We start from the raw sequence: 13,290 nt of genomic DNA on the forward strand, positions 1-13,290 counted from the left end.
TAACCCCCTCAAGTGGGCTTCTTGCCACACATCTCTCAAGTTCTCGAGTTCTCAAGTTCTCAAGTTTTCAAGCTCTCAAGCTCTCGAGTTCGCTCGCACTTTCATTGTGCAAAGATCGAATTTTTCTCTCCACGTACCCTCTTCAAGATGTCGACCCAAGAATCAGAGTTGGAGCCCCTCGTGGAACGCGAAGGCTTGCCGGCTACGGAAGGCACTGATGCCGATCTTTTTGACGAGTTTGTGTCAAAATCAGATTTCCAAGAGTTCAAAGTAGCTCTCGAAGCTTCTTCAAGGGAACGTCAGGCACAAATCGCAGCCCAGATGCAGGCTTTGCAGAACTCCATCGCTCTATTGACCACTACCCTCTACTTTTTCGGGAATGGATACCTTGGCTTCTGCTTTAGGCCCCAATATTACTCCGGAACCGTTCGGGGGCGAGCAAAAGCAGAGAACCAAGGAGATCGTGGACACTTGGCTACATAAGTGGCAAGTTCACTTTCAGTTTCATCCGTATGATGATGGAAAGAAGATACAGTTAGCAGCAGGTTTCCTGTCCAGCAAAGCTTTGCTTTGGTGGAAGGAACTAAACCCTAAGCCAACGACTTGGGCACAATTCGAAGACATTTTCAAGAAAGAATTCCTCAAGAAAGAGGATGATTATGATGTTGTTGCCCGGTTTTCAGCTTTGACCATGACCTCGCAGCACCTCACTTATGAGGTCTACCTCCAGACGTTTCGTGACTTGCAGATGAAAGCTACAAAGATGGATCCCACTACTCTGTTGGGGTTTTTCGTAGCTGGTTTACCCGACTTGTACCGATTACAGGTTAAAAATAACAAATGTAAAACTTTGGACGAGGCCATTCATTCAGCTCGTATCTATGATGATACGATGGTCTCTTCCAAGTCGAAACCCGTTACCGAGCAGGGGAACAAGCATAAAAGAAAGTTCTCCGCACCTATGGCTAACACGAATGAAGGCAAGTCTTCGGACCAACCTTCGAAGAATACAAGTTCGACACCAGCGAAGAAGAAACGACTCCTTAGGGCTTTGAAGCTCAAGAAGGAAGGACGTTGTTTTATCTGCGAAGGAAAAGGACACATGCGTAATGAGTGCCCGAAGCAAAAGGGTACCAAGTCAAACGCAGGACCCAAGCCAAAGGCAACTAACCAGTTGTCTTTGACAGGTACGTCAATTACTGTACTTTCTCGCCCTAGTACTTGTTCTGATTGTCTGTTCAATTCTAAAGTATTTGGCATGCATGATCTTCTCCGAGTTTATAAAGACGTGAATGGCCATAAAATTCACATTCTTTTAGACCCTGGCAGTTCGCATAACTTTGTTAACTACAAACTTGTGCAGAAATTGAGTCTTGATACGACACTCAGCGACCATACCTATGAGGTACGTCTACCTGCGGGCAGACAAGTTTGGGATCGCAAAGTGGAGATGCTTCCAATCCAGATTCAGGACTACAAAGATACTCTGGAATGCTATGTTATGCATCTGGAAAATGTAGACTTGTTATTAGGGATTGAGTGGTTTAAGACTCTTGACGTCCAGATAGATTGGTCTAGTCATATTTTTTCTTTTCAGCATAGGGACACCAAGTATAGTATTTTAGGTGATTGTATTCATCCCTCTCAGGGACCTCTTGTAAATACAATTGATTTTGGAAATATAATGAATTCTTCTTTGTACACCGCTTTCCATTGTGTCTTGATTCCACTTTCTTCTTTTCTCATCCCTTCCATGGATGTGAATGAATTAAGTGTGTTTGAAAGCAAAGAATTACAGAAGATACTTGATTCCTTTCAAGATGTATTTCCTAAGGAACTGCCATCGGGTTTACCACCTGAACGGGCAGTAGATCATCGTATTGACTTGATCCCTGGTGCTCATCCTGGGAGTATTCCACCTTATAGGATGAGTCAAGTTGAGGAAGATGAGTTGGCTAAACAACTCGAAGATTATTTGAGGATGGGCCAGATCCGTCCAAGTAAATCACCTTGGGGTGCACCTGTGTTGCTTAGGAGAAAGAAGGACAATACTTGGAGAATGTGTATAGATTACAAAAGATTGAACAAGCTGACAATTAAGAACCGTTATCCTCTCCCTAGATCAGATGACCTAATTGACCGGTTAGCAGGAGCGAAATATTTCACGAAGATAGATTTGCGTACTGGCTACCACCAGATACGTATTCATGAAAGGCATGTCGAAAGAACCGCCTTTCGGACTAGGTATGGCCATTACGAGTTTCTCGTATTACCTTTTGGGTTAACCAATGCTCCAGCCACTTTCCAGCAAATGATGAACGATCTTTTTCGTGAACATTTGGGGAAATTTGTGGTGGTGTTCCTGGATGATATTTTGATATATAGCCGTACTCTTGAGGATCATGTTAGACACCTCACGATTGTCTTAGCTATTTTAAGACAGAATCGACTATATGCTAAATTCAGTAAATGTGAGTTTTTTATGACCGACATCATTTACTTGGGACACAAGATCACTAGAGATGGATTGAGCATTGACTATGACCGAGTTCAGAAGGTTTTGGACTGGCCTATACCGCGAACAGTGAAACAACTTCGTTCTTTTCTCGGTTTTGTTGTTTTTCTTAGGAAATCTGTACGGGAGTACTCTCAGCTCACACTACCGATGACCGACTTATTGAAAGGTCGTGGACGTAAGTCCAATCAGCCTATCACTTGGAATAACGATTTGGATATGGCCTTCAGACTTTTGAAAGATAAAGTCAAGGAAGCACCTATCTTAGCATTACCCGATCCTAGTCGGCCTTATGTTCTTGAAACTGATGCCAGTGACTATGCTATCGGGGCTGCTTTATTTCAAGATGGTAGACCGGTTGCTTTTGAAAGTAAAAAGCTAGACGACACTCAATCTCGTTGGCCAACCCTTGAGAAGGAGCTTTATGCTGTGATTCATGCTCTCAAGGTTTGGAGACATTATTTATATGGCTCCAAGTTTGTGGTATTGACTGATCATCAGTCAATCAAGTATGTGTGTGATGCGGATGATTTGAGAGGCAGGAAAGCTCGTTGGGCAGAGTTAATGCAAGATTTTGATTTTGAGATCCGTTATCGGAAAGGGTCCATGAATAATATTGCAGATGCGCTTAGTCGGATTAGAGAGGTGAATACTTTGTCGTTCACCGAGATTTCTATTGACTTATTTCAGTCATTGAGAGGGCTTTGCAGGACTGATAGTTATTTTGGTCCATTTTGGCAGAAGATCCAGGACGGGAGCTCATTGATTGACCAAGACTCGGTGACTGCGCAGTCTACTATTCAGGCTGCAGGAGGTCAGTGGATGATTCGGAATGGTTTGCTATTCCGTAATGACAAAATTTGTGTACCACAGATCCCGGACATTAGGTCCAAGATTCTGAGGGAGTGTCACGACACCCCTTCTCCTGGACACCCTGGGGTACATAGGACGCTATCATTAGTGAAACACACTTTTTATTGGCCGAAGATGAAAGGGTATGTAGAAGATTATGTTCTCAAGTGTCAGATTTGTCAGGCAAATAAAGCTGGACGCTTTAGACAGGCTGGGTTGTTGCATCCTTTGCAAATCCCAGGTAATAAATGGGAAAGTATTTCCATGGATTTTATTACCGGATTGCCAAGAACACATCAAGGCCACGATTCTATTTGGGTTGTGGTAGATCGCTTGACAAAGATGGCTAGATTTTTACCGACCCGGAAGACTATTACAGCTACGCAATTAGCTCGGCAGTTTATCGAGCAATTGTTTAGACTGTACGGGTTACCGCAGGACATAGTCAGTGATACTATAGTTTCGTGACTTTGGGAAGCTTGTTTTTGAGAAGTTGGAAACAACTTTGAATTTGAGTTCCTCAGATCATCCTCAATCTGATAGCCAGATTGAAAGAGTGAATCAGATTTTGGAGGATATGCTTCGAGCATATGTATCCAAAAGACAAAGTTCATGGGAGGATTATCTTCCTATGTTAGAATTTGCATACAACAGTACTAAGCATACGAGTACAGGGTTTAGTCCTTTCATGCTTATGTACGGTTTTCAACCAAGATCACCTGTTACAGTAGGATTCTCAGGACTTCAGCATGACGCAGCACGTAATTTTTTGCAAGATATGCAGGAAATGTTACAAGTTGCGAAGGAATCTATTAGAAGTGCTCAAGACCGAGACAGGTTTTATTCTAATAGACATCGTTCACCTAGAGAGTTCTCTGAAGGAACGATGGTGTATTTGCGAGTTCCGAAAGATTCCGAGACTTTACGGACAGGTAGATCTCCGAAATTATCCCCTAGATACTGTGGACCATTTCGTGTTACACGACGGATTGGTTCAGTTGCATATGAATTGGATTTGCCTTCTCATGTGAAAGTTCATCCTGTATTTCATGTCAGTAGACTTAAGGAAGTACTGGGTGGAGCAGATCAGTTAGTTACTCCTCAAGAAATTATAGATGTCCAAGACATGACGTTTGTTCCGCACGAACCTGAAAAGATTCTTGGATTTCGTGAGCGAAGATTGCGTCATACGCTTATCACGGAATATAAGATCAAGTGGAAGGATCGTGTTGAGGAGGACGCTACATGGGAGACACTGACTTCTCTTCAGAGAGATTACCCTGGCTTTTTAGTGCTCAGGAGTGAGCTCTTAGAGGAAGGGGAGTATGTCATGTGCACAGTGGGTATCTACCGTGTGCTATACGCATGCAAGACTAGTTTCGAGGCTTGGGGAAGCTTGGAACTAGGCAGGCTGATTGACGAGCTGAGTTAGGGAAATACTAACGGGCGGGCACCCAAGTTTGGACGGACGGGCGGCCAAGTGTGGACGCCCGATGACCGGCCAAGAGCCTATAAAAGGGTGGCCAAGGTTAGTTATTGTATTATAGAGAGTCTCGCGAGTTTGTGAGAGCTCTATGGTCTTGGAGCCGGGATCTAGTGCAGACGTGCACCTGCTTTATGCAGCTAAGGCCGGCAGCAATCTCGAGGCCCGCGAGGGCAGCTTCGCGGCGGTATGGGACGTCGTGAGGAGGAGATTGGTCGGTACGTCATCCTAGTTAGCTCAGCTCGTGGCTCGGTGGGGACAGCCAAGACTGTGGGCTTGCCCACGGCTGTCATGGTTGGGAGGTGAGTTAGGCCTGCACCCCCTTGCTTGTTTGTTGTTTGTTTGTTTGCAGGATTCGAGTTTCGAACCAAGATTGATCACGAGGGGATCCGTGGGGATTTGACATCATCCACAGGTGTTCTCTCTCCCGACTGCAAGACAAGAGGGCAGGACTGAACGGGGCTTTTTCTTGTGTCTTTTCTCTCTTGTGAAAAGCGACACAAGGACTGTAAGTTTCTCTCTCTCTCTGTGAGCAGGTGGGACTGCAGGAGGTGTCATATTGAGTCTCTCTTTTCACTGGCTTGTGACTGTTCTGGAGTCGTTTCTCTGGCCCTTTTGTGAGAGGAAGGGTTTGGCAGTTCAGAGAAACAGGGCAAGATTGTGGACTGATTTGGAAGAGTTTGTGGACTGTTTTCATGGCTGAGTTTGTGGCTATGTGCATGGTTCAGTCAGATGCATCTTCAAGGCCTCATGGATGCACTGACTTAGCAGATTAGAGGAGATAACAGTGTGGTGTTCTTGGGACACAAAGCTGTGTGTAACCTCTATGCTAAGAGGTCCAGAGGATTGGTAGATTGGACTTGTAGACATACGAGCCATGAATGGCCATGTTGTAATCATTTAAACTTTTCCATTGAAATTGAATAAAGAAATACCGAAAGGGGCGCCAAGCTTTGCGGCCAACATGTGTCGTTCTCTTTCATGTGTTGGAGCACTCCAGCTCCTATTTATTTGTTTTATTGGCTGGACTACAATTGGATTGGGTGACTGCTAGTCTACCGACTTTGGTTTCTACCAGAGGCCGGTTTCACCCTCTCAAACCTGAGAGAGGAGGAGGCTGGGCAGCAGCAAAACAGTCCAAGAAACCACCGGGAACCTCCTACTGGAAACTGGAAGGGCAGGGGCTCGTGGAGGAAGAAGGAGACGTACAGCCACTTGTCTGGCAACTCCACATGCAAGAAGCTCACCTCAACTGATGCTGAAAACAGAAAACGCAGCCAAGAACTCCACAACTTGCCTCTGAAGTGCAAAATGCAGCCTGTAGGAGCTATGGGAGAAAATGCAAGGCACAGAAGAGATGGCGGGCAGATTTGCAGTAGATGGAGCGGCCTGAACCTAAGCGAGTGATACCATGTTGGAGAATGCACAGGCGGAGGCATAAACAAGATGAGAGAGAGTAGAGAGAGCTTGTGGACAAGATCACCTTTTATACTAGCTTGAAGCTTTACAATGGCAATTGGCCAGCAAGAGAATGTTGAATTTGTGCAAGGGATTGGATGAAATAGTGAATAATGGGGGAACTCCTTATATAGTGCATGAGTGAGCTGGCCGACTACTCACAAGACAAAGAAATAGGAGAAAATGCATAAAATGCCAAATAAATGGTACAACCCCAAAACAATGAGATGCATAAATTCTAATAGACACATGCGTCTCAGGATGGATACATGTGACATTAGCGTGTCTAATATTCCTGCAGCCTGCTGTCAGAGGATCTGGCATCAGGCAGGTGTTGGTAACTTGTGGACGGGTACTCAAGCCCCCCATTCAAAGCCTGGCTGTTCGGATTTCACATGCTGCCATGTAAAGGGCCTCAGATAATGCATTTTCATCAACCTTACTGTTACTTGTTTCTAGATTGTGTGTATTTTTGAAGCATAAAGAGAGTGGTGAGTCTACTCCTTGAATGGACACATCTATGACATATATACAACAGAAGACATGCTGGTTTGTTGAAGTGGGTTATGCTTTTTACAGCTTTAATTGCAACATTGCAGGACACTGTGGAAGGACTGTATCAAAGAGTTGGTGAACTCCTGAAACTGGGATCTGAACAGGCAAGTTCAGCCACTTCTTGGATTTTGATGGCTTTATATACAATTAGGTCATGTTCTGTTCGGAGTCTGATGGTCTACTTATTTTAAATTTCTCATTAATGGACTAATCACAAAATAATGGGTAGTAGTTTGTAGAGCATCAGACTCCATGAGTCAGTTTGTTGAGTTCAAGTTTTACAAGGTGGGTTTCAGCTGTGGTAAGTACGTACCTGGAGGAACAAACAATTTATGCAGAAATTATCCATGGCAGATACGCATATGGGATTATTTTGAAAAGATAAAGCATGGCCTGATGAATGATCCTAAGCAAATTCTTGAAGATACAAATATCCAGATGGATCATGAGGTGGGATTAAGATTCTGCTTTTGCGTTGTAATGTTTTTATGTGCTCACTGCAATACGATCAGCTACTGGTTCTTTTTGTAAACTTTTGGATTAATGGTCATTGCTTTTTTTGCTACAGGTTCTCTTGGAAGTCCAGGTGGATGACAGTTGGCCAGATGACAGCCAGAAGAATTCCTCTGAGAATGGCTCCACGGAGAAAGAGCTAGCTCTTGTGGCAGTGGAACCATCCAGGTCAAGTTTCTCTATAGCAGGTGGGCCTACTGGAAGCAGAAACATCACAAGAAGTTCAAGTCCGGACCAATTCTTTTCGCATTCAATGAGCAGCCCATATGAGGATATGGAGGGAGGGTTCGTGTTGTCTAGTGGCGGTGGGACAAGATCAGGGCCAGGAGGATTAACTGGCCTGCAAAACCTTGGAAATACTTGCTTCATGAATAGTGCCCTGCAATGCTTAGTACATACACCACAGTTGGTAGACTTTTTTCTGCAAGACTACAGCCAGGAACTAAACCACCAGAATCCACTGGGAATGGAGGTATGGCTCAATGGTGTTTTCTCTGAGTATGTTGAGATGCACCGGGAACAGCAGCTCTTATAGATTTCACACGACTTCTAGAATACTACAAGCTGAGAATGATGCCTATGACAAGCACTGGATTGCAGTATTGTCTGTGATTTACAGTGTGTTTTTCAACGCAGGGGGAGCTAGCCATTACATTTGGTGAACTATTGCGAAAGTTATGGGTGCCTGGGAGACAACCAGTTGCACCAAGGGCTTTTAAGGCCAAGTTGGCTCGTTTTGCACCTCAATTTAGCGGCTACAATCAACATGATTCGCAGGTTCGCTCTTATTTGCAAAAATCAAGAGAGAAATCGGGTTCTATATTACTTTGGGTGGTGTCAAATGGGACTTTTTGGTGAGCCTGTGGTTCCCCTTGCCCCGATGTTTCAGGAGCTTCTCGCCTTCCTCCTAGATGGTTTACACGAGGATTTGAATCGGGTAAAGTTAAAGCCCTACATCGAATCAAAAGACATAGACGGACATCCTGATGAGGAGGTGGCACATGAGAATTGGGAGAATCACAAAGCCCGTAATGACTCCATAATTGTGGATATTTGCCAGGTCAGTCTTCATATTTATGTGTGTGTGCATAATATATATATGCGTTTAAGCATGCACTTTATGTATGCATTTATATGTGTGTGTGTGTGTGTGTGTGTGTGTGTGTGTGTACACATTTATATATATGCATTTTTGCATGCACTTTATGTAATGTATGTATGTATGTATGTGTGAAGTACCTTCTCATAATTAGATGATCTCATGCCTGGCCTAGGTTTTCATCAAGTTCAGAAGTGAAGCAAGCTAATGGCATCTTTTTGATTTCCTTCAACAGGGGCAGTATAAATCTACCCTTGTATGCCCAGCGTGTCGTAAGGTGTCGGTAACGTTTGACCCATTTATGTATCTTTCTTTGCCACTGCCCTCAACCACAACTCGGACATTGACTGTGAAGGTGTTCAGCACTGATGGAAGTGCAGCTCCCACACCTTATACAGTTACGGTTCCAAAGCAAGGCAGATGCAAAGATCTGATTCTAGCTCTCAGCAAGGCTTGCAATTTGCGAGGTGATGAGAGGCTTCTGTTAACTGAGGTATGTGCCAGTGTTTGGGCAGCACTTACTGCATGCTTTTGGTTGGCCTGCTTTTGTATCTTAGTGATAGATTTTTTTTTTCTTGGAGACTGCTCTCAAAAGAAAGACATTAAATCAAACTTTTCATTGATGTGTTCTATTATAAAATAATTTGAAGATTATATACTTTATTGATTGATCCACATATTAATGTAAATAATTGGTTACTTTAATAACTATTAACCCAAAATTCTACATAATGAAAATTTAGATAGTTATTTAATAAAAGTCCATGCCAGCTAAGAATTAAATTAATAGTACATATTTATTTTTCCCAAGTTATATACAAAATTTTATTGATATGCATGATTTTGTATTGTTTCATTCATGCTTAATAGAAGTCTCTTTCTTGCAATTTTTTAAAGTTGATACGGACTTTAATTTTAATCATATAAAATTTAATATAATCATTATTAACTAAATATCTAATACTAGAGTTTTCCTTAGTATTTACATCTTTCAAAATGGAAAGCAGCCCCATTGTTGTTGATCTAAAATAGCCAATAATAATTATTTAATTTCATAAAATCATATTTACATCTTTATGAATCTAAGGCAGGCCTATTGAGAACCCTCCTTACTTGCTGTTGTGAAGTCTTTAAAGCTTCCTCTTTTTAGTTAATTGCTGTATTCCTAAGCCGGACTGATGGTTTTTTGCAGCCATACAATTTTCGTCAGTTTCCGATACTGGAACATCACCTGAGTCCTGTCCGTGATGATGACCACATAACAGCGCACAGGCTTCCTAAGACATCAGAGAAGGCACTGCTGTTGGTCTTTATAAACCGGCGTTTGGAAGAGTAAGTACCCTTGTTTTTTAATCTTTTTGTCAAAAGGTTGTCCTCTTTGCATATTTTTCAGGATTCAAGTACTTTGCATGAAGTTGTTCATCTTGCCGACATAACTTTTTCCTTTGTATGCAGAGATGCCATCCTTAAAAAGCAGGCCAAGAATTTTGGATCGCCTTTGATTGCATGCATTCCCGATGAGGGCTTTCGCACAGGAGCAGACTTGCTGTGTATATTTGAAAACCTCTTACGCCCAGTAATTAAGGCTCCACCTTTATATTCACTTGAGCAAGTAGAGACTGGAAGGCAGCAGGCAAATGGCACTGGCAACCACTCAGATGAAGATAGGGAAATGTTTGAGAATGACCTGTCTGCTGCCAATATGGGGGCCTCCATGGATAACGATCTGCTTGACAGGACTCCTGGTTTATGCAATGGGTTGAAACAAGATCCCCACCAGCTGTTTCAGTTCTGGTTTGCAGAAGAGAGGTTTATGGGAAAAGATGTGCTCATAGAATGGGATAAGCCTCTTCCTGCTGTTTTTAGCTCTGCCCGGATAAACACACGAATCCAGATTGCTGTGGACTGGTCAGAGAAAGCACTGGAGCAGTACGATGCAAAGCAATTAGAGGTTGTATCTGAGGTGTTAAGGGCAGGTTTCTCAGTGAAAAAACCACAGCAAGAGGCTGTATCCCTCTACAACTGTTTAGAGGCCTTTTTAAAAGAAGAACCTTTGGGGCCAGAAGATATGTGGTGAGCTATTTTTTCAAAGAGATGGACTTTTTGCTTTCTAGAACTTCCTCTTTTTTCTCTTTGAGTGAGGTATATATATTCAAAAATATATAAATATAGTATAAAATATAAATAAATAAATATAAATATATAGAGAGAGAAAGGAAGAAAGAAAGAAAGTTATATGTACGTCTTACAAAAGACCTGACGGGCCTATGAGACAAAAGATGATTACACGCATCCATGGAATATCATCGTCACGGAAAACTGAAACTGAAACTGGAAACCTAGCTGTTGGAAATTATTTCATCCCTAGATGGACTTTCCCATGCACATTCATGCTTGTATCTAGCTCCATTTGAAGTCCTGCATATGCATCTAGGCACTACATATTTTTTGCTATTTTTTGCCTATTTTTAGGCATCATTTCAGATTTTTTATGCATTGTCAGCCAGTCCTCTGATTTTGATTTGCTACTGGCCAACCAGCTCCTCTCCCACCTTTGTACAGCTCCTCTCCCACCGATATAAAGGTGGCTAGGGTTAGCCTCATTTTCATCCATCTTTTCAGCTTCTGCTGTGATAGGCAGCATCTACGGGACCTCCCTCCTGCTGCTCTACATGATGTACTACCTTTTTTGGTGATATTCATCAGTGATCTTCTTTTCTCCTTTATGCTTGCTGTCCATACACAGTGTTGTACAGTTCTTGCAGCATTTCTTTGTGGGTTTCACAGCATAGTACCCATTCTTTCATGGTATCAGAGTGGGAAACATCTACAGGGACTTTGGTTTCTTTTCCCATGCTGCTGTTGACTGTTTACAGCATATAGGAGCTGTTTACTGCTGCGTTTCTTCATCAGTAACCTGTGTTTTACTGTGGAGCTGCAGGATTGCCCTCAAGTGCTACGTTTTTCTTTCTACAGAGCTGCGTTTTTTTCTCTTGGAGGTGATGGCTTCTGGAGATCACCATTCTCCCCTCTCGGGGATTCTCTTCTCTTCCCCTACTCACAGTTCACATGTGTCCTCTACACAGATACCTATTCCCTCTACCCAAATTCCTGCGCCCTTACCCACTACTACTTCTTCTCTCTTGTATCCACTGCCATTTACCCACCCCACCACTTCCCTTGGTTCTCCTCTTCCAATGTATCTACCTTCTTCTATACCATCCTATGCTCCTTCCCAAGTCAGTGATTCTATGAAGTTGACATCCACCAATTATCATACCTGGTCCTATTATACCAAACTTCTTTTGGACAGTGCTGGTGTATGGACTTCTATCTCTACACCTTCTTTCGTGGATCCAGCGTTCCGAGGACAGTTGGATGCTCGTGCTCGCTTCGTTATCACACGTTGCATGACTCCCAACATTAATGCTTAGTTCATCTCTTCTAGGGAATAATGCACAATAGATATGGCTTGAGATTCAGAGGAGGTATGGTCATGTTTCCTCTGTAAAGATTGCCAAGTTGGAAGGAGACCTTGAGAAGCTGACGATCAGTGATTTTGACAATGTCACTGAGAAGATAGGTGAGTTCTCTCGGCTTAAATGACAACTTGAAGAATTTGGGAGTGCTATCAATAACTCCGTTTCGTGGATCCAGCGTTCCGAGGACAGTTGGATGCTCGTGCTCGCTTTATCATCACACGTTGCATGACTCCCAACATTAATGCTTAGTTCATCTCTTCTGGGAATAATACACAACAGATATGGCTTGAGATTTAGAGGAGGTATGGGCGTGTTTCCTCCGTAAAGATTGCCAAGTTGGAAGCAGACCTTGAGAAGCTGACGATCAGTGATTCTGACAATGTCACTGAGAAGATTGGGGAGTTCTCTTGGCTTAAACGACGACTTGAAGAATTTGGGAGTGCTATCAATAACCCTGTCCACAAGTTACTAGGTAAACTTCTTTCTTCCTTTGGTGCTTTCAAGGATACCATATATTTTCGTGAACCTCTCCCCTCTTTTGAGGAGGTCTTGAGCTACTTACATGATAAGTGCTTGATGAGAGGCAAAGGGAAGCCGGAATTTGCATTTGTTATCCAGGACAAGGACAAGACCAGAGGTGGACGTGGTGGCAACAACAACAACAAGCAGAAAGTCACCACAAAGTCATCTTCTGATGACAACGATTCTAACAATTCTAACAGCGTCAAGGGTTCCAGGATGAAGGATTCTTGTGAGTTTTGTGGCCGACTTGGTCATTCAGAGGCCAAATGTTTTGCCCGATAGGCTGCTTCCCGCAAAGCTAAAGCAAAGCAGGAATCCTCCTCCGATGGCTCAGATACTTCACCCACGACAGATGGTTCAGATACTTCACCAGCGACAGAGGAGAGTACGAAGTCTCATGCTAAGATGACTTCTCTTGCTGTCTACGATCTCCCTATTCTTTCATCTTCACAAAGGTAGGACGAGTCCATTTTGGTGGTCACACAAGAGACTTCAGTTTCTCTCATCCCTTTGAATGAGTATCTTCCTTCTCTTGTGCTATTCCATGCGGATGCTATTATTGCAGATTTTCTCTCTTCTCTTTCAGAGGAGGATAGTGGTTCTTCTACAGAGTAGATGGATGATTTTGTTGAGATATCCTCACATATTCTGGAGCTTCCTACTTTGGCGGCTTCTCTCCTGGCAGTTGCTTCTCCCTCTTATGTTTTAGAGGAGGCATCTTCCACTAACTTGGAGCTTGTTCGTACTTCGAACTTGGCAAATTCAGCTATCAGTGATGATCCATTTGTTCCAGTGGTTGTTTCATTTCCTT

At 43.1% G+C, this 13,290-nt stretch overlaps 1 protein-coding gene across 1 annotated transcript in view; it reads left to right on the top strand.

Moving 5' to 3' along the window:
* The window catches only part of LOC147617233 (ubiquitin carboxyl-terminal hydrolase 9-like), a 119,517-nt gene that overhangs the window by 82,687 nt on the left and 23,540 nt on the right, over nt 1-13,290 (top strand). The window contains exons 5-12 of the mRNA XM_086776860.1: nt 6,908-6,967; nt 7,218-7,313; nt 7,432-7,848; nt 8,013-8,153; nt 8,266-8,436; nt 8,711-8,968; nt 9,668-9,807; nt 9,931-10,548. Of these exons, the coding sequence (XP_086632986.1) occupies nt 6,908-6,967; nt 7,218-7,313; nt 7,432-7,848; nt 8,013-8,153; nt 8,266-8,436; nt 8,711-8,968; nt 9,668-9,807; nt 9,931-10,548 (1,901 nt within the window). The remainder of the gene's footprint in view (nt 1-6,907; nt 6,968-7,217; nt 7,314-7,431; nt 7,849-8,012; nt 8,154-8,265; nt 8,437-8,710; nt 8,969-9,667; nt 9,808-9,930; nt 10,549-13,290) is intronic.

This window comes from Cibotium barometz, chromosome 37 (genome assembly GCF_041138505.1).
Source record: "Cibotium barometz isolate CiBa-2024 chromosome 37, ASM4113850v1, whole genome shotgun sequence".
NCBI lineage: Eukaryota > Viridiplantae > Streptophyta > Polypodiopsida > Cyatheales > Cibotiaceae > Cibotium > Cibotium barometz.